The sequence below is a fragment of the Lycorma delicatula genome, chromosome 7 (assembly GCF_047948215.1).
Source record: "Lycorma delicatula isolate Av1 chromosome 7, ASM4794821v1, whole genome shotgun sequence".
Lineage (NCBI taxonomy): Eukaryota > Metazoa > Arthropoda > Insecta > Hemiptera > Fulgoridae > Lycorma > Lycorma delicatula.
Genome location: NC_134461.1, coordinates 22,112,461 through 22,134,081, shown reverse-complemented (window position 1 = coordinate 22,134,081; position 21,621 = coordinate 22,112,461). Strand labels below are relative to the sequence as shown.

Genomic DNA, 21,621 nt, shown 5'->3' with positions numbered 1-21,621 from the left:
TCATCCTCTGAAGTATTATCTAAATGGTAGTTACCGGAGGCTAAACAGGAAAAAAGAGAGGTAATCTAGTACATAACCAATATTTGAAAGATCAAATGTTAAATAACCAGGCAGTATATCTAATGAGCTAATTCATAGATTGCAAATAATTTATTTGCAAGTTATTGTAATATGCATACAGAATATAGTTGGAATAACCACGTAAATAATCAATAAAGAAAGTATTATTTTCCCAGCTTATATCCTCCTACCCACAATGCCTACCACTGACAACACTAGAGAAAAGTGGCACGACAAAAACTCAAATTATTGTAAAAAAAAAAAAAAAAATTGAATCAAGACTAGAAGCCAAATGTAACCGTCATCCTACATTTAGTGAAAAACCTTTTTATCAAACTGGTGTATAAGTGATTTAATAAATGTTAAATTATTCCTGCTGTCACTCTTCTCATTCATGCAGCAGACATTAACTGTATGTGGTATTCAAGTAAAAATAAGAATTTAACTCAAAAATGTTTCTCCAAATGCTAGTACAAAAAAAGGATTTTCATTACTTGTATCTTTAGCAGTGTTATTCGCAGGTTAATTACCTGAAATTCCCACATGGCTAAGGATCTAGCAGAAACTCATTTGTGCATTGCGATGGTTCAACCCAGTGATTGCATTATACATTTCAATGACAGTAGGTTGTCTAGAATACAAATCTTCTAAAACTTGGAGTGCACTACACAAGTTCCAATAAATAAGGATATGACAGTATTTTGAGTTAATGTTATTCAAAGCCTTATTGATTGTGTACAGTTCAGCAGTAAATAAATTTGTAATACTAGGTATATCAAACATATAGATTCTGTCATTAACAACAGATACACATGATATCAGAAATACAGCATCTACTTACTGTATAAGATTTAGGAACTTTTTTAATATTATTTTTTCTTAATTAATGTAATTTCATTACAGGTATTATCCTTTACACCCTGTAAACTTTTACAGTGTCATTTTGTATAACCCTCTTCAACATAAAGTTGCTTTTTAATTAAGATGAATAGTAATATAATAAAAATATATCTTACCCAAATTAACAGTCACTACTGTTTTCTATTTTTTTTTTAATGTAGAATTTAATAGTTCTCATGATGGGTTGTCCTCTGATCCTTGACAGGCGGTTCAAGCAATTTTCAAGTCGGCTGTCAATTAAAAGGTTTTACTAGTAGTGATTTTTACATCAGAAAAATGCCTTAGGTTGACACTATATAATGTAAAGCCATAGATAGTCACATGACCTTATTCAAAAAGCAGATATCAGAAGGAAATGAAAATGACCTGTAGGGTTGTCCTTAGTCATGAATAAGTCATATACTATGACTGACTGTCATCAATTTTCTCTATGCTCACTTAGTTTATTTATTCTGAATAAAAGTTAGAACACTATAACTTGTTAATTTAAAAGTAGCAACTAAGGCAACTTGCATCAACAGAAAAGAGTACTATGATTTTAATATAAAATTAAACAAAAAATACAAACTGGTAATCAAGATGGTGTCCGAACGCATCACTTTGAGATAAAGGCAACAGACTGTAAAAACATTGTTTATTTGGTGGAAGTTTAGCAATTCAATATCAGTTTTTCTGCATAGTTTTTATTTTATTTTTTACCATTCACTGATTTTTCCATCACACTTTATTCAAGGAATACAAACAAAAAAAAAAAAATAAATAAAATTTAATATAATAATATTACATGAATGTTTTAGTTAGTTTCAGTAATACTTGTAGGCATATTCCTCCATCAATATAATGAAAAAAGTTCATTTAAAACAAGTAACATTTTGAATTACAGCGCACAAAAGATTTACCCAGTTTTTTATCTAAAGTCAAAAAATTATATTTTAAAACACTACAAACACAAACCATTAAGAAAACCTAGTGATTTTATATGTAATCTTAAAAGAAAAGTGATTTTAAGATTTGGCTCAAATTTATTTAATTGTAAATAACAAAAAAAGAACAATTTTCATTTGTTAGTGCCTTCTATTGACAAATCTATGATTGTTAAAATTAAATTTCAGTTTCAGGTTATATTCTAATTTAGAAATTTTCTTTTATTGCATTACTCTATAAAAAAACTTTTGTTTAATATGCTTTCAGTACAGTATGTCAGAGTATTTTTTACGCAGATTTCAAATCGACAAACCAAAATTGAATGTAGGATTTTTAACTGCATAGATTTATAGAAAACCTGGTTTTCTTTTTAAAGGAATTATACATCCAACAGTATGATATCTAATATCCGGAGTTTCTTTCATTTTCTCTAGTATTCAACCTTTGGAATGTCACTTTTCGGTCTCCAGCACTAATTGGTTAGCATATTCAGGCTCCATTTTTCTGGTACTGTGTTTCCATCATTTATTTATCCTGGTAAAAGCATTCACCTTACTCATTATTTACATTGCCTAGGGTAAGTGGAAAAAAGTTCTGTAACATGTATTTTTTTAGAGACATACTGCATCCCAGTTTTTCAAGATGTTCATTCACTATTCTACATAGTTCTCAGCCTTCTTTTTGCCCAGAAATGATTTATCAATATTTTGAAATGACATCTGTGATGCTTTCTCAAATTCATTCAAACTTCCCTCAAAGTCTGAATCCTTCATTAGCTTATGTATCTGTGGTCCAACAAATATTCCTTCTTTAATTTTTGCTTCATTGATCCTGGAAAACTTTCTCTTAAGGTATAAGAAATCTTGGCTGTAACTATCCATTGGTTTGAAATATTTTTCATCAAACCAAGTACGTACTTCGGATTCATGATACAACATTTTTCTGCACAGCTATGAGAACTTCACTGTTTAGCCAGTCTTTTATAATGTATAAGTTTTCCTGTCAACTGTACCACTCACGTAAGAAACACATCTTGTATAACCAACCTCAGTAGTAATAAAAATCACCTTTAGATCTCCACGTAAATACCAAGAATACTTTTCATTCTGTATCATTGTCATACATCTTCATTTGTGCTATATAGGCAAAAGGAATTGATAGTTCTCATTTCCATTATAAAGTAGAAAGAACATCTTTCAAACTCATTTTAGAGGAACTATAAACAATTTTCATTCTGTAGGATTGTGCTGCCCTATTAAATCCAATAAAGAATTTGTATCAATGTAGTACAGTACAGTATCTTGTAAGGAGAAAAGTTGCTGATGTTCGTGCTGCTTAACATGGAAAAACATATTTTAGTTCTACTTTCAAGGTCATCGCAGTAAACATTTGGTATTAATGTTCTACGATGTAATACCATATTAGTCATACTGATCACTCTTTCAAATTACTCCACTCTGAGCCATCTATAAATACGGTTCATTTATAAATATCTTCTGACATTCATATTTAATTGTTAATATAAACACTGATTTGCAACAAATCAGCGTTAACAAGTATTAAAGTGTTTAATAAAGAAAATAAACCATTTTAACTACTTCAATTATTTATGAATGACAATTATAAAAAAATGAAGCCCTTAGGGCAAATTATGAGATCATATCTGGAGTCAGTGTCAAAAAATACGTATAAATAAATTATCTGTGTAACAAAACTTGTAGACCATGTTATTAATATAATATTACATTATAAAACTAACTGATAATAAATATTATTGATAAGTATTTATTGTAATATAACATACTAAAACAATTATTAAATAAACTATTATACAGTCTAATAAACATTAAACTTGTTCATTAGACTCTGAAAATTGAAATGTTTAATTAATTTAAAGGTCTACAAAAATATAAAATAACTTTCTTACAAGATGTTTAAACCATCTACTAACTCCTGCATATTGGAAAGTAGAAAAAAACATTTCCTGCAATTGCATTTAGTTCTCTTCACTTTATAGCTGTACTTATTAGGAAGACTACATTAATGTTGAGTACAAATTAAAAAATTTGAAATCTTTAATTAGATAATCCAACTATTAACCAATGAGGTTAATAGTTTGAATACTGAACCTGTAAATGAGACTGGTATATTAAAATACAGTAACTTCTGGTTAAACCTGATCATCACCTGCAGTGGATCTGACTGAAAGGCTAGTAGTTAGGTCGGATATTCCTCATAACACACATTAAAAGACTAAAAGGTTTTTCTTCAAAGATTCTATAACGTTCACAGATATGTCTTCAATTCTTAGAGTAAAATGGTCAGACTGTTTGTCACAGACAATAATTATTTCTTCTTTGGCTAGATTATCCTTTTTTAGTTTTTTAGTTAATACCTGTATAGCAGTAAATGGAGAGCATTTTTGAACATTTATTATAACAAAATCACTAAGTTATGAAATTATTTAACGATTATTCAATAAGGTTTTAAAAATAAATAAATTTTTCATATATTCAGTGGTCTATATGTTTTTTTTCTGTATGAGTTTTGTAACTTTCTGCTCACAACTACATTCAATAAAAATAAATTACCACCTATTTTCATCTTTAGTGTCTTTCAAGTGTTTAAAAAAATAACAGTTCTAAAATGTAGAAAACAAACCATCGTCAATTTGATTTTTATTGGCAAAGAGAAAAATTTGAGGTTACATTACATATTACTCAAAAATTATGAATATTTTTTTTATAAAAACCAGTGGAATATTTAACATAACAGCGAAAAAAGAACACGCAAGCATGGTTAAAAATATATTCTTAATTCTACAAAGCTATATTAAAATTATCAAAATAATTTTTCTAACAATATTAAATGTTATAAATTTTTAATTTCAGGTTACAAATGGGTGTGCATTTTTTCTTTTTTTTGGTAACTTCTTATTAAATAAATTTCTACACCAAAATATGATTAATAAAGTTTATTTATTAATTTATTGTGATATAAAAAAAGTATTAAAAAATACACAAAAAATTAATTACATAAAAATTGTTCACAAATAAGAAATTAAATTTATAAATAATTATTAATATAAAAAAAATACATTTTTTCCTTAGACGATACAAAAAATGGAATGTAAAATAAATCACATAGTGGAAAAATATTGATAAATCTGCATAGCACAGAGATCAGATGATAAAAAAATGCATATACTACTACTCCAAATAATAACAAAATAATTTATTTAAGAGTTCATAATTAACTTTTTTTGGAGTAAATCTATAATCTCCTTTTAATTCTCTGACTTTCAGAGAAAAAAATTTGAACATGACTTACAGAACAAAAAATGATACATAAGGTGAACAAAAATGACACATACATATGGTAATACTGAAAATAATAATATAGAAATATAATTTTATAGAGAATAATAAAATATTAACCTAGCTGAATGAAATAATTACATCTGATCTTTATACAGCAGTCTAATTCAATACAATGCATAAAACACTGTGCATTTTCAATTAGTCACAAAGAATTAATAATCTGGTATTTATTAATAAAAAAAAAAAAAAAATAGATAATTAAGTACTTAAAACATATAAAATAACCTAACTAAATAATTAAGTCTGGAATGTTAATAATAAAAACTAATCACTAGATATTTATAACAGTACACTACAAATTATCACTATTATCTTATTAAAACAAATAAAAAGAACTTGACTAAAGTATAAGTTATTTCGATGTTAAATAAAATTTTTAATTGTGTTAACAAAAAAAAGGCAGTTATATAAAGCGCATTGAAGTGTTAATGCTTAAAATACTATTTACTTAAACCTAATATAATGTTATTAATTTAATAGAAATTAAAGGTAAAAACTTTTAAATTTACTATAAATAAAATTTTATCTCAACATATATATAAAAAATTAAAACAATAAATCTCACTAACAAATTTAATATATAAATTTTATCTAACGTGTGCAACATGAAAAAAATAAAATAAATAAAGTTTATAATTCATTAACATGTTATTTTTCATACTGTTTTTTATATTATTATATTACAAAATAATGTTGCGTTGAACAAGGCACTTGCACACCGTTAAAAAAAGATTACAATCACAACTATATATATATACACAAAACTAACTTAAAAATGGACGGAACTGAATAAGCTCCTTAATTCATTACATTACTTCAGTTAAAATAATTAAAATAAATGATAAATATTAAAATCAATATAAAATAATACCATTTTAAATGAATATAATAAAAAGTTAATAACTAGAAAACAAGATAGGCCAAAGTTTGTGAAAATTAAAATCTATCTAACTATGCAGATTAAAAAAAAACTAACACAAAATGAAAATAATGTAAATGCACAGAATTCATGTTTGACATTTAAGTAAATTATTAAAAGAAGACTGGGATTAATAAGAAGCTAAGTTGCAAAAATAAAAGCACCAAATATTTTGATCATGACTCTAAAATTAAATATAAAAAACCTAGGTATATAAATAAAATTTACTATAAAACAATTATGACAACAGATTATATTACAAAACTCAAAATAAAGTCTGATCAGTAGTCAGCAAAAATTTAAACAACCAATAAAAATGGATCAAAGAACATCGATAACAGAACACAAACTACTGAATCATTGACCATAAACAGTGTTACATCGGCCAAGTAGAAGCTTCTATAAATCTTGTAGTATTGTTGAATTTTGCAATTTCTATGATGATCAGAACACAGCTCAATCATATTAATAATTGCTCTACATTTATTAGACTAATACAACACACTAACTCAGAAACAATCCATGGTCAGTGTTGTAAAGTATTTGACAGAATGACTTTGTCACTACTCTTTTGATAAATATTGTAAAATATCATTTCTATTTGAACAACTATTCCTGTGACCAGCACAAAAAGAGCAGTAATTCTGTCAAAGAAAAGCTTTATGAAAACGCTAGATTTGTGCAAATCTCAAACATTGATGTAAATGTAAACCTAAAGAATAAACGAGAAAAAGTATAAGAGATGATCACAGTTATACAAAAACCTTATTACCAGACTGATGTTAAGTTTCCAAAATTGCAAATATAGAAACTGATAAATAAAAAATGTTTTAACTTTACACAAGATATCAAATTGGCTGTGATAAAGTACTTGAAGAGTATCGCAAGAGGATCTTCCACGTTCTTCAAGAAATTTATTAGATTGAAAAAATAAAGATTAATAGATTCAGATCAATAGAATCTACCATCGGGGCTGGGAAGAAGTGTACAAAGGCCAGTTATTGTCTTTGGAGGGGGGTTATTTATATTAGAAACAATTAGAAAATGCCAGAAAAAACAATTCCTTATGGAGACACATGAAAATTAAGTACTGATAAAGCAGAGTCACATCAGGCTATGATAACCCCGACAAGAGTAGGGTCCCTCCTGACCCTACTAAAAAAAGGTGGTTGAGAATATCTCGTTTCTGTAAAAGGTCTTCTTGTGAAGGAATTCAAGAGAAGTCACAAATTAGACCGGATTTTCAGAATGAACAAATGCAATTTAATGCAATGGACATTAGCAAAATTATAGTTTAGGAACTCAAGAGTATAGGTCTTTGAACAACTGAAGGTGCTTATTGGACGAGACCAGACTTGTATATCAAAAAGTAGATCAATAAACTATATAATAAATGAATTTAATTGTTATTAAAGGAACACTTAATGTTTTTATAAAATATTACATTGTTCTAATACTACAATGATTAAAATGGAATTATGCACAATAAAATGACAATTAAAACAAAAACTATAAAAATAAATTAAAAGAAAAAAATATGGAGGAAGATGACAAATCTATTTGACAATAGAATACTTCCCTTTTGTTATACACCACAAAAAAAAACTGAGAAAGTAGAAATATTTTAAATATATATTAGAATAATCACTGGGAATTTTATCACAACTACAATTTTTTTTAAATTAATAGAGAAAAATGAAAAAAAGTAACAGCGCAAACCTTTTTCATTAAATCAATACTGAGATTTGTTGATCTATCACTTTTTTTATAGTTTAATACATTGAGAATAACAAAACAATCAGTAATTATCAAAATTAAAAAAGTTAGTCATCTAAAATAATACATTATTTAAATTAAAAATACTCTTTAACAACTAATTGGATACATTAACACAAATAATATAATAATATGCTGCTTTTGTAGAAATCTATATTTCTAAGGCAATATGAAGATATAATATTATAACACAGATTCCAAGATGGAAATATACACATCAACTCCAAATTCCATTAAAATTTTAAATCAGTTAATAAAAAATGTACTAAATACTGGGGAAAAAAATGGAAACCAGTCTGTTGTTTAATAATTAAAAGGAAAGAATATTGTCCACGAGTATGTTATGCAGGTTTAATACAAGCAGATAAATATACCACTGTTGCATTAGTATATGACATATGCAAAATATAATTTCCAGTAACCTAGTACTTCTACCAATTAGTTCTTTTTATGTAAAAAATACATTTTTAACAATATAACAAAAAATCTTGAAAATACATTTAAAAAAAAACAAACATTAAGAACAAAATTTCAAACCAAATTTTGAACAAAGTACCAAATATGTGTGTGTTTGTGTATATGTGTAAACCATTATATCTGGCAGATAAATAATTATTTTTAATACATTTTTAAAAACGTTTAATACTGTATGTTAAAGTGAAATAATATATAACTAGAGAAAACAATATAAAACAATTACAGATATTTTAATTCTTAATTTTATTCAGAACATAGGTGCCACATCAGTTTCTTTGTAACAGAGATTAAGCACAAGCAAATAATTATGTATCAGTAATTTAGTCTGTTTACATTAATAAATACATCAGTCGTTATAACGACTGATGTATAACTGTTCATTATAACTCTCTTATGTAGATAACACACCCTTTTCACAAAAATAAATTTTGTTGTTTGCATTTGGAAATTTTGAGATATGCATAATTTTTAAATATAAACAAAGAGCACATTTGAATATGTTGTTATACAGAGTATCTACATAGCAAGAGTTGAATAAAAAACTTTTCTGTAAAAACATATAGTATTACTGTCTTCTTAACTGATGTAAAAAGTGCACAAAATACATAAACATTTTTAGCATAAATACTTCTTTAGCATATATTCAGTTAATGTACCTACTAATAAAAGAGTTTTAGTTTACAAGAAACAAATATAAGAATAGCAGTTGTTGAAACATTTTTATATATAAATTTGATGAAGACATTCTGAATAAAATTTTTCTAAAGACATTTTCCATTTTTCTTTTGAACATTAACCAAAGTCTACAATTAATATAATATTTATAAAATGACCTGACATAACTGAAAGAAATCTTTATATTTAAAATGAGAAGGAAACAAATGTAGTTTGCATCTATTAAAATCATCTTATTAGACCTCCATTTCTGGATCTTCAGGTTTACCGATAGTTGTATAATGAACTTTTTTAGTAACAGCATGAAGAGCTGGAGTAAACGTATTCCTTAAAAATACCCTATTACTATATATATTTAACAAAATTGAACAACAAAGAGCTAGGAATAAAACTGTAATTAATGTTAAGTTTTTATGAATAGGATCAAAAACAATCGGGCTTAAATATAATATAGATTCACAATGTGGACTAATATCTTGTAAAGTACGACGACAATGTAATTTATTTTTATTTCTTACATTTACTTTTGTTTTTTTTAACCAAGAATATAACTCGTCACAGTTACATGTCAATGGATTATCTGATAAATCGATAGTTAAATTCTGATTACGCAATGGAAATAAATCAAGCTGAGATAATCCTTCTTCATCCAAAGAAAATATCAGATTTCTTTCCAAATCTAAAAATCTAAGATGTTTTAAACAGCTCAATTCGAAATGAACACCTTGCAATGCATTTTGACCTGAAAATATTTCATTACAAAATTTAAAAAATAAAATTTATTCAAATTAAATAATATTTAAAAAATTTAAATAACTGTACGAAAAGAAAAAATTTATTTATGACATAATTTTATTTTTTACTAAATACAAGGTATGGTAAAAAATTATCTGACCTTGGCTCATTAAAAAAAAAAAAAAAATACTTAACCTATTTACTACAATGACTTGTCCTCTTTTGAAGTAATACACTTATCCCAGTGATGTTTCAATTGTTGAAAACAGTTTTCAAAGTCATATTAAATGAACACCATTAAATCCTCTTGTTGCACTTCTTTTGATTTCTTCTCTGTCCTGAAATCTCTTTCCTCTGAGCAGAACTTTAAGCTTAGGAAAGAGCCAAAAATCACAGGGACTTCGGTTAATGCGTAAGGAACCTGCTTGTTGTTTGATCCTGTGTTTTACCAAGAATCTCTAGATAAGTTGCGATGTGAGGGCTGGAGCATTGATGTGATGAATTTTCCAACTGCCATTTACCCAATGGCAGTTGCCATTGCAACAGAACAGCACGGAACAGCATCTCTTAGCTGACAAAGAACTGTTATTTTGTAATCTTTGATTGTCCTTGATGAGGATACTCATGATGGACCATGCCTTGATAATCAAAAAAGACTGTCTGCATGAACTTCACATTACTTCATCATTGGCTGACTTTCATTTGCCACGGAGAACTTACTTTTCCAACAGGATGACTGTGCCTTTGTCTTAAGGTCACAGCTATAGACCCATGTTTTATTTCTGGTTATTTTTTTTCATAAAATCATGATCATTATTAGCACATTCCAGCATGTGTGCAACTTGTTTTCCTTTTGTTCATGAGTGAGAGGTTTGGAACAAATTTTGCTGCTATGAACCGCATCCTGAGATCTTCCATTAAAATTAACTGCATTGAACCAAATAAAATTCCTACTTCATCTTCAAGTTCTGTAATTATTATCTGACCATCATTCACAGACATCTGTTAAACTTAATCTATTTTTTCAAAACTTTTGTCAATGGAAGATCTGCCAGAGCATTTGTCAGCCATCTTGGAAATTGTGATACCACTCTTTAATTGTGTAACATCCATAGCAAGATCGTTAAAAACTGTTAGAATCTTTTTTATTGTCTCCACTTTCATGTCACCAAGTTTGTAACAAATTTAACGCAGATTCTCTGCTCAGCCCATTAGCAATTTTGAATGGCAATAAAAATACAAGCACATATTATATTCATGGTTGCTAAGCCAGTGACTGGCTGCAATGGCAACGAAACAGTTTTTCAGTTTAATATGTGCAAACCACAATTTTTTTTACTTGTTAAGAGAAATGTGCATCTACTCATTCACCTGACTACGGTAATAACATTACCACAACAAAGATGATTAATTGTTAACGGACTTGGTAGCAACTTATGTAAGCAAAAAAAATTATCAGGCCATGAATTTCTCAACTGGCAGAGTTGACAATTGACAGGTTCCATGTTTCATTAATCTCTGCTTAACCAATACTGAATAGAGTGAATTACATACATTATTTGTTCAGATATCACCTACTCTTTTTTAAAACAGGCTTCCCACAATCTACAAAAAAAATAAAAGATAAAAAGAAGTAGTAGTCGTAATAAATTTTTCTATCCATATTTTGGATAGCCTAAATTTTTGCTACATATCTAGAAAGAAAAATTAAAATTAATTCTTTACCAAAGTGGAAAGATATGTTACTAAACTGTTAGTATGTATAATTAAGAAGCTGTACCATGCATTTTTTCAAAACTTAAGGACACAGTCTATTAATAACCAAGTAGTTAGTTTACATGAGTTTCAAACAAAAGTAAATAGGGACTTTACAATGTTTAGTCATTTAATACATACAATTATATAGTTTAGATCCAAAAGACAATAAAAATGCTTAGTACTTTTATCTTAACCTCATATTTATTAATAGGAATAATGTTAAAGATAATGCTAATAAAATACAGGGTTTTTCTTAAGATATGTTACTCACCTAAATGTAAATCTTGTAAATTAGGTAAATCACAAAATACATTAGGATCTTTGAACTGAGATATTTCATTTTGTTCCAAATGTAATTTACGTAACTGACTAAGATCGCTACTAACAAATATATCGTGTAAATCAGCAGCTAATCCTTGTGGTGAATTATCAGCAAATGCATCAGTTAGATGTAACTCGACCAAATTTTCAAAATTTGAGAATATCCTGAAAAAATTAATAAGTGTACGATCAAGTAATTATACATCAGGGAGGGGAATAAATTATCATATTTAAGAATAGTATCTGAACTGATTAAACTAATCAATGTTTTAAAACACTAATGCATTTTAGAAAAAAAAAATCTTTTAATTTAAAGGTAAACAATAAACTACATATACTGTACTTTTAGCTAAACTTTATTTATATGTACATATAAAAGCACAATGAAATTATACTCTTACACAAAAACAACATAAGAAATGCCACACATTCTCTCACTAAACAAAATACACTCTGCTTACAATTTACCATGAAATATCTATATCTACTAAATCTGGCTTCTTACACTTCATTACATCCAAAATACAGAAAAAGCACCTAACTACCAAAATAAATTAAAAAAAAAAAAAACCAATCATACTGATTGAACCATTCTTTTTCTATTAGAGCCAAAGAGCATATTAACAACATAAAGAAACACTACATGGATAATCAAATTATGCTAGGCACATAATACAAAATAAATCCAACTACAATCTTGATAATTTTATTAAAATATTAGATATTTACAACTTTTATAAAACTTTCATAACTCTACGATTATGGTTGTTAATATGCTCTTTGGCTCTAATAGAAAAATTCAATATATACTATTACAACAATAAATTATTCAATGAACAAAACAGATTTGAGGACGATTCAATTATTCAAACGACAATTATATATTTTATTCAAACAAATAATTAATAATTATCAAGATACCTAAACTGTCTCCCTCCAACCACTAATATTCATAACAACTGCAACCTTCTTACATAACAGACATGACTAACTTTACATTATGACAACCAGTTGTGATCTTACCATTTTATAAATTTACATTCTACATAATTTAATTATAATAATCTGAAATTGAAGAATAACTTTTCCTGAGGATGGTCGAATGACTGAAGTTGGTAGAAAAGAGAACATGGATGAATTGTTGGTGAGATTCAATTTCATTTATTTGTATCAATTTAAAAATCAGTAACATTGAACCTAAAATTTATAAAAGTTCAAACCACATTTCATCCCGTTGAATCACAGATATAGAATACAAAGTACAATAGCAACAATATATTTTACCTGGGATGATGATGAGTTGGATCGTCAGATGAAATTGATATTTCATTATGATTTAATATAAGCCTTTCAACATTTAAAACATGGTGAAACGTCTTGCCTCTTATAGTTCTAATATGATTATTAGACATATCAATTATTCTTAAATTACTATTGTTTTGTGTACCTAAAATATTTAAAGGTAATTCTGAAATGTTATTGCCAGTAAATATCAGCACCTGCAAAAAAAAGATTAATTTGAAGATTACTACCTACCAGCAAATTAAATAAAATCATACACTGAATAAATTCTCTATCATTATATTCCATATAGGTTTAATTAGTTCATTTTACAAAATTACAACATCTAAAATTTTGACTTAAAAATAAGAAAAAAATATAAAGTTTCTGGTAATAAATATTGTCTTTAAAATATAATAGTATAATATTAGTACCAGAAGTATGAATGGAAAACATAGATCAGAAGAAAACATAGGATTGTAAAGAGGAGAAAAATTATCTGGTAAAATACTAGAGGAAAACATAAATAATGACTTTAAAGGACACTATGCTATGATTTAAATTTGAAAGGGTTTTATTTTAAACTTTAAAAGTAGTAAGAATTGATGATGTACCATCTGAATTACTATACTGTCTGAGAGAAATAAGAATGAGTATGCAAAATCTACGAGCCTAGAAAAATTTCATCAGATTTTAAAAAGAATGTAATTGTTGCCGTACCAAAGAAAACAGGAACAGATAAATATAAACAACTATCACAACATAGGTTTAACGTATTATTCATTGAAGATTTTAACTAGTTTTGTTTACAGGTGTATAGAATATGTGACAGAAGTCTATATTATAAAGACCAGTTTACTTTCAGAAAGACCATGGTTATAAGGAAAGCCTTTTTAGCCCTCACATTAATTTAGAAAAAGCTTAGAAATAACATGGTAAATCAACATGGTATTTATAGACGAGAAAGTATTTGATGTGAATAGAGTAAAATAGAATAAGATAACAGTTAAAAAAAAAGAATTTAAACATAAGGAAAGAAATTATTTACAATCTATGCATGAATATAAAATCAGTTCAAGAATATTAGATGAAGAAAACTGACTAAAAAAAACTAAGAACAAAGATAACTAGATTAAGAACAAAGTAAGACAAGTATGAATGAAATCTCTCTCTAACTCTGTTTTTCAACTTGAATATATGAGCAATATAAAAACTGATAGAACATTTGAGATTAGAGTAACTACTCGTCACTATTATGATTCTCGGTTGACATTATTCTTTCAGCATTTTTTTCATTTTTTGATGTATTACCAACTCTATACATTTGGATTAATAACTTTCCAACTTTTTAATACCTTCAGTATAATGCTATTTGTCCAATACTACAAAATAATTAATTGTCTAAGCTTTGATCTTATCATTTAAAGTTAATCTTCATCCAGCTACCAATTTTATCAGATTTAGGAAGAGGAAGTAATTGCTGGGAGTCAAACCTTTTAAAACAAAGAACTTTAAATAGCTCAAATTTAAATTTTATCCATTTTTTAGAAAATGTAAAAATTTGTTTGCTGTAACTGATCGCTACAAACAACCAAATAAACATACACATCTGAAACTTTGTAGCATGTCATCTCATACTTGATAAAATCACACCGTCTGATCACACTTGAAAATTATGACAGTAATTTGGTCATACTTGTACCATCTCTTTATCAGGCTGAGAACTTTCTGAAGAGCCCTTGCACATAATTTTCCAAATTAATATTTTGCTAGTTATAAAATTTATGTTGTAAAATTACAAATGATAATATAATATAAAAAAAAAAAAAATAATGATTTAGATATAAATAAGTAATTTAATATAAAATACAAAATGGAACAAGCAAGGAGAGCTTTCATATAGATAAACGTGATCATATATATCTAAGAATCAGAAAAATTCTCAAAAATATTCATGTGAAGTGTAATATAGATCAACCCATCGGGCTTGTTTAGTGATAAATTCATCACTGCAAAATAAATGGTTTAATGCTGATTTTCAAAGTCGAAGATCCTGAGGGTTCAAGTCCTAGGAAACGTTTGCTGCTTTCATACAGATCTGAATACTACACATTGGATACCAGTATACTTTGGTGGGTAGGGGGGTTCAATTAAACAAAACTCAGGAATGGTAGGTCTGAGTCTAAACAAGATAAAACCTCAATTACATGTCATACATATCCTTATTTCATTGGGCCATGGGGAGTTACTGTTCACTAGGTGAACAGATTGTAACACATACATTAGAAAAAAAAAAGTGAAGTACTTTATGGTAAGAGAGGAAATGAATAAAAGCCTTTGAAATGTTGTGTTATAGAAATGTTAGGTATGAATTAAAATGAAGGGGACAAGATGAACAAGAAACAAGAGAAATTTGTAGCAGAATTTCATCCAGAATTGAAACATCCAGGTTTGGTTAACTTGGTAATAGAGGAATGTAAAAAGGAAAAGGCGTAGAGGTAGACTCTCTTCTTTGTCATATTTAATACATAAAGCGATTATTTAGGTAAATACAGAAGAGAAAGACATGGAGAATACCATCAAACCAGACTGATGACACTTCAACAAAAAGAAAAAAGTTTAATACGTAAAGAAATATGGAAGTTGTCACAATAAAATAAAAAAATCACTGCACTGAATAAAAAATAAAAATATACCTTCCCTATTACCCTGAAAGAAAAAAGAAAAAATAAATTATAAAATAAATCACCTCTGTTTGTGGCGGCAATCTTTGTAACATTTCAGCACTAGTAAAACCAGTATCAGTACAATTTACAACATATTGCTGTTTGTTAATGTATTCTTCTTCACCACAGTAACATCTTATAGAAAAATCAGACATGCAGTGCTGACTTATTGCTGAACACTTATTTGATAATAATAAAGCAAATGAAATAAAAATAAACAGCATCTGCAAAAACAAAAATTATAATAATTTAAAGAGAGTATATTTTTATCATTGAGGATAGAAGAAAAACAACAGAAATATTAAGCAAGATTTATTTTAATAGCAGGAAAAATCTACAAAATAGAAGAATATAACACAGTTTAAATAAAAATATTTTTTTTTATTATGTCAAAACTGACAGCAATTAAAAAACTACAATAAAAATTTGTTACATCAATTTTTAACTTAATATACAGATCAGTCACATAACATAGACAATAGACGACAAAAATATACAGTGACATGTGGGAAGTAGTAATTTAAATATATAATGACATTTTTAAACATATTCTTATTTTCACATAAACACGACTATAGAAAGAATAAACTATAACTTTATCATGTACTTCACATAAGTCATTTCTTTAAGATAAGATCTTGTAGATGGCAAACATTCATGAGCAGGCATTCTTAGATTTTCAAATGAAAATCTGCTGTAACTCATTGGAAATTATGTATGGCAAGTGCTTTAATCTCTATGTATATCCTACCATTCAATTTATTAATATTATGAAAACAATTACAAAACACACTTTAATTTTTGGAAATCCTCATAAAAAGGAATCCATATCATATTAGCAACCAGGTTATGATATGGTTTCCAAAAATGATTTTATAAGATATTATTCTATATTCAAACATTATTTTATTATTGCTTTATTTTGTTGAAACCATGAGGTATTGTTCACTAGATAATTGTTCAGTTGTTAAGATAGTGTTTAAAATTTTCAACTTTAATTTTAGTGTTAAAATTAAAACTATTCAGTTCTTAATAAAATTCAGTGCTAAGAGAAATTTTAACCATATGGCTGTAATATTCTGAAATCACAGCAACTGCAATGTAATTTTTATTTTCAAAATAATATGATTTTTTACACAATTCTGACTAATCATTTCTAAAATTTCTAATACATCAGTTAAAAAACAACTTTTTTTTAAATAATTTTAACAACTTGTTTTGATTTTTGTTTTTACAATTTAATAGAAAAGGTGATATGGAAAAATTATTAAATAACATAATTTGATATTTTCTAATAGGAAAGATGAACTACTGACAAATATTTTCTGTTGAACTTAACTTTCCCTTTTTTATTTGAATTATTATTAAATTTAAGTAGTTTACAGACTAAAATTCTGTAAAATATAGTTCACAAGCATGTTTCATGTAATTTTTCTACAGTAATTTACAAGAATTGAAATTTCATAGTTTAATACATCTAAGTTAATGTGTTCATCACACATCATTTTACATGTACATGTAGGTCAAACTACTGGTTATCATCATTACACTGGGCTGTTATGACACCTACTCTTTGCCGTTTCAGGATCCTGATTCAAATTCAGTAAAGGGAGTTAATTTAAATGAATTTGAATGCCTGAGTTACAGATAAGCATCCATCATCAAAAATGAATTGAAGACATAATTCTTTAATAGAAGACCTCCAGCAGAATAAAAACAATGAGATATGGTTGCACTTCCAATTATGTTAAAAAATTTTCATTTTCTGGCAATATTAGTCTTTTTTCTTTTTCCTGTTTAGCTTCCAGGAATTACCATTCAGGTATTACTTCAGAGGATAAATGCGGATGATATGTATGAACGTAAATGAAGTGTAGTCGTGTAGTCTCAGTTCGACCATTCCTGAGATGTGTGGTTAATTAATGGTTAAAACCCAACCACCAAAGAACACCAGTAGTATCCACAAGCCAGTATTCAAATCCATATAAAAGTAACTTTACTAGAACCTGAATGCTGGAACTCTCAACTTCCAAATCAGCTGATCTGGAAAGATGCATTCACCACTAGACCAACCTGGTGGGTTATAGTAAAGTCTTAGTCTCTTATAATATAACTCTCTTGATGTTGACATCAAATAGGCTATTTAATTATTAATATTCTATCAAATCTGTCCCACTTGGACTCAGAAAACCCTGGGAGAAGAAGGGCTAAAATCAATCAGAGTAATAAAAATTATTATGGCAATAAAGAAGGTTCTCTAAGAGATCAGAGTTGCAGAAACTGATATTTTAAATGGGGATCTCTTTAGAGTTAATTTTTAATCATGAGTTTTAAGAAATAGAAAATAACTGTCACAGGTTGCATTATACTGTTGTAACCAACAGTACCTGTCCTCCTCTTATAACAGCATAATAAACTGCATAACAATCCCTTGGTAGGGTTCAGAATTTATAGTATGATCAAAAAATATTGGTCCAACTACTCTCTTTCTTGATACAGCACACCACACACCTAACTTTTGCACGTGAAGAGGTGACTCTAGAAAAACATGTAGATTATTTGCATATCATACATGACAGTTTTGGCTGTTTATTTATCCATTAAGGTGAAACCAAGCCTCAATGGTAAAGAAAAGTGTATCTAAAATTGATATATTACCACAGATAATAATAAATTCATTTTCGGTAATCAGCTTAATGGAGTTCACGGAAAACTGAATACGAGGTGGGTAAAACTTTAAACTTTTTCTGACCGCTGCATGAGCCAAAGCATACAAAATAGTCACTTCTTGTCTTAATTTCCTAAGATATTTGTGTGAGGATGGAACAATTTTCTCCACCAACTGTATTGTAAGTGGGGTGAACAATTGTATTCATCACCTCTTCTGTTAAAGTTGGTCTCTTCCTGATTCCATGTTTTATCACAAGCAGAACCCTATCATGTAATTTTTTTACCAATATCTCAACAGCTTTTTTTGTTGGTGCCTCCTTGTTGAATTTTTCAGTAAATTCGTTCATGAATTGATTATAAGGACGCGTGGTGAAATACTGTTCGACAATGAATATGCTTACTTCTGACACAACACTGTTAAAACAACTAACCATGTACTGATAGATATAACCAATTACTGAGTCAGTAACAATCTAGCTAAGGGTCTTTCTCTCACATACCAACTATAATACACTAAATTTCCCTCATTCAAATGAATTATTCATGGTACGACAAATTCTGATTAAACATTCACAAGAAAGTAGCAGTGAACTTTTAAATTGATCGCTTAAATTTTATATATATATATAAAATTTACAGATTTTCATTACAGAAATAAATAAAATTACAGCCTTTACAATTGTGCTTTTAAACTTTTATTAAATTAAAAATGGAAACTCAATGCAATTTATTTTGTAGATTGGTTAACTGCATTAACTACAGTAAACTAACTGCTGCTTTTCCCCTTCATATTATATGTAGGCCCTCTTATGGGTGACCAGTATACTAGTTTCTGAATAGGATGTCTAGTTTTCAAGTTCTGGAGTGGCTCTAGAATTTTTTCCAAGGTTGTACTTAATTTATTTAACTAGGACACTAGCTGTAAACAAAGGAATAGCACAGGAAGCAAAAATATTAAGAATCCGATGAGACTCAATTCTTCAATTTTCTTGGGTAAAGTTCGGAAATCCTCTTTCTATCTGATAATTAAGATTTTAAAATTACAGCAAAATATTAATATAATATTAACGTAAATTTTTACTTACTATTCAGAACATGAAAATGAGAACGGCATTAAATACTACAAACTTAAAGTGGGGTGCATATGGACATGAAATACGCGAAAAACAGATCACTAACTAGAAATAAAAAAAAGAAGTTAAATAGTTCTTTGTAACTGATAATTCTGAAAATAATTCCAATTATTTTATTTCTACTAAATAGATAAGTTACAAATATGGATTATTTTAGAGCTACACTGAAGCAAAACTCTTGGAAGTTTATACTTCAAGAGTTCATTAAAACCTGCATTAAGGTTTTAGTAAACAAAACATGTTACATTAAAATGAATTACATAAAAGTAATTTAACGTTTCTTACCTTATACGTTTATTATAAATAAGAAATTAGGTAAATTGCAAACATCAAAATATAAAATTAATCACTGAAATCAAAAGATTGATATAAAAGACATATAAATGCCCTACCCACGGCTATAAAATAAAAATATCACCTGTTGCTACATAAAACACGAAAGCTATAACCTAAAAATAACTATTACAAACTGAGGAACTAATTTGCAAGCGCATTGTCACCGTATTACGTCTCACACCGTAAAAAATCTTACGGTTATAAGACGACAACACCTTCTTATCATTAGCATCTCCTAGCGACAACGTAAGTAACTTACTCAGCGTACTTTGCAAATTCTCTTCAGTCTGAGATCAGGCGCAACTTTTGGAGGATTTGTTTATTTTTTTGATAAGAGTAAACTGGATTAAGATCTGTAGAACTCTTAGATATTACTCGAACAATAAGTTATTCGAAATGTATCAAAAATAAAAGTGTTTTTGGACGCAAGAATTGGCGCCTTAGCATAATTCTTATATCTATGAGAAAGGACCTTAAATTTCAATTTTTATAAATCATCTAACGACGAAAAAGATTTTCTGATCATTTTATTTAAAATAAATATTCCTTTTATACAAAGAACATTGCTCTTTTAAAGAGTTTGTAATCATGTTAATTGGAGAAGCCTAATTTTGGTCAATCTCGTTTAAATTATATTTAAATACATACTGGAATATTTATTTAGCAGCCTACGCCGCATAATTTCATTGTTATTATTTTTACACATTAAAATGCATTATTACCACAACGTTTTTAATTAATTTATTTCGTAGTGCTGCTGTGATTAAAGATTTTTTTCATTCAATGCTTTTTTTCCTTCCAGGCAAACTGCAGCAGTTCATGGAATAGCAACCATCCTTTCTTACATGATATTTTATAATTACGATATGATTGTAATAAAATAGTTATTTATATGTTAGACAAAGTTTTGATCATTAAACATATGGAATCTGGTATTAAATTTTTATAACTGCTTACTCAATCCCAAATTCATAGTTATGTCAGAAAACGATTTCCAATTGCTCTGTAAAAGTGGCAGCTGTAAGCCAACGAATAGGATTTTTTTAATTTCTTGATGAAAAGAAATTAAGCTATGCTTGTGAAAAACTTTTGTTAAATGTTTTAAAACCGTTTTTGCCTAGTAACATAACTCATCTTACTTATAGATAGGTATAGCTCTATGTGTCATCTTACTTAATAAGTACTGGAAATTTTAATATGACTTACTTATTTAATTTTATATTGTTGACTACGATCTCCTTGCGTTATTCCAGTAACGGAAGACGCATGGAAACCCAGTGCCTTACTGTAGGTAGTACTAAAAATATAATTTCTTAATTTATTTAAAAGAAATCACAATATTAAAATAGCATAAAGAACAATACTGTGGTTACCCTTACAGCATTCGAACAATAAATACTAAACTTAATTAATTATTACGCATGCCTGCTCAGGTCTGCTTTCTAGTGGTGTACATTAGGAAACTGTTCCGCTTCTTAACTCACTCCTATTCTGTTAAGCCTATAGATAACAGCATATGCGATTGTAAATATTAAGGAGAGGGGAATTAT

The 21,621-nt window shown here is 27.8% G+C and overlaps 1 protein-coding gene across 1 annotated transcript; it reads right to left on the bottom strand.

Annotated features, from left to right (window-relative positions):
* Positions 1 to 4,579: 4,579 nt before the first annotated feature.
* Positions 4,580 to 20,253, bottom strand: LOC142327522 (trophoblast glycoprotein). The gene is made up of 5 exons (XM_075370651.1): positions 20,021 to 20,253; positions 15,956 to 16,156; positions 13,210 to 13,424; positions 11,876 to 12,090; positions 4,580 to 9,853 (listed from the first exon to the last, which is right to left on the bottom strand). The coding sequence occupies exons 2-5, from the start codon at positions 16,154 to 16,156 to the stop codon at positions 9,348 to 9,350; spliced, it is 1,137 nt and encodes a 378-aa protein (XP_075226766.1). The 5' UTR covers positions 20,021 to 20,253; the 3' UTR covers positions 4,580 to 9,347.
* Between the last annotated feature and the right edge of the window lie 1,368 nt (positions 20,254 to 21,621).

Bases quoted from the DNA above. Each gene is read 5' to 3' on its own strand.
- LOC142327522 (XM_075370651.1), bottom strand. From the start codon at position 16,156: ATGCTGTTTATTTTTATTTCATTTGCTTTATTATTATCAAATAAGTGT. The intron at 12,091-13,209 runs GTAAAATATATT...TAATTTTTTCAG, and splicing joins CCAACTCATCATCATCCCAG to GATATTCTCAAATTTTGAAA. The intron at 9,854-11,875 runs GTGAGTAACATA...AAATATTTTCAG, and splicing joins TTTACAAGATTTACATTTAG to GTCAAAATGCATTGCAAGGT.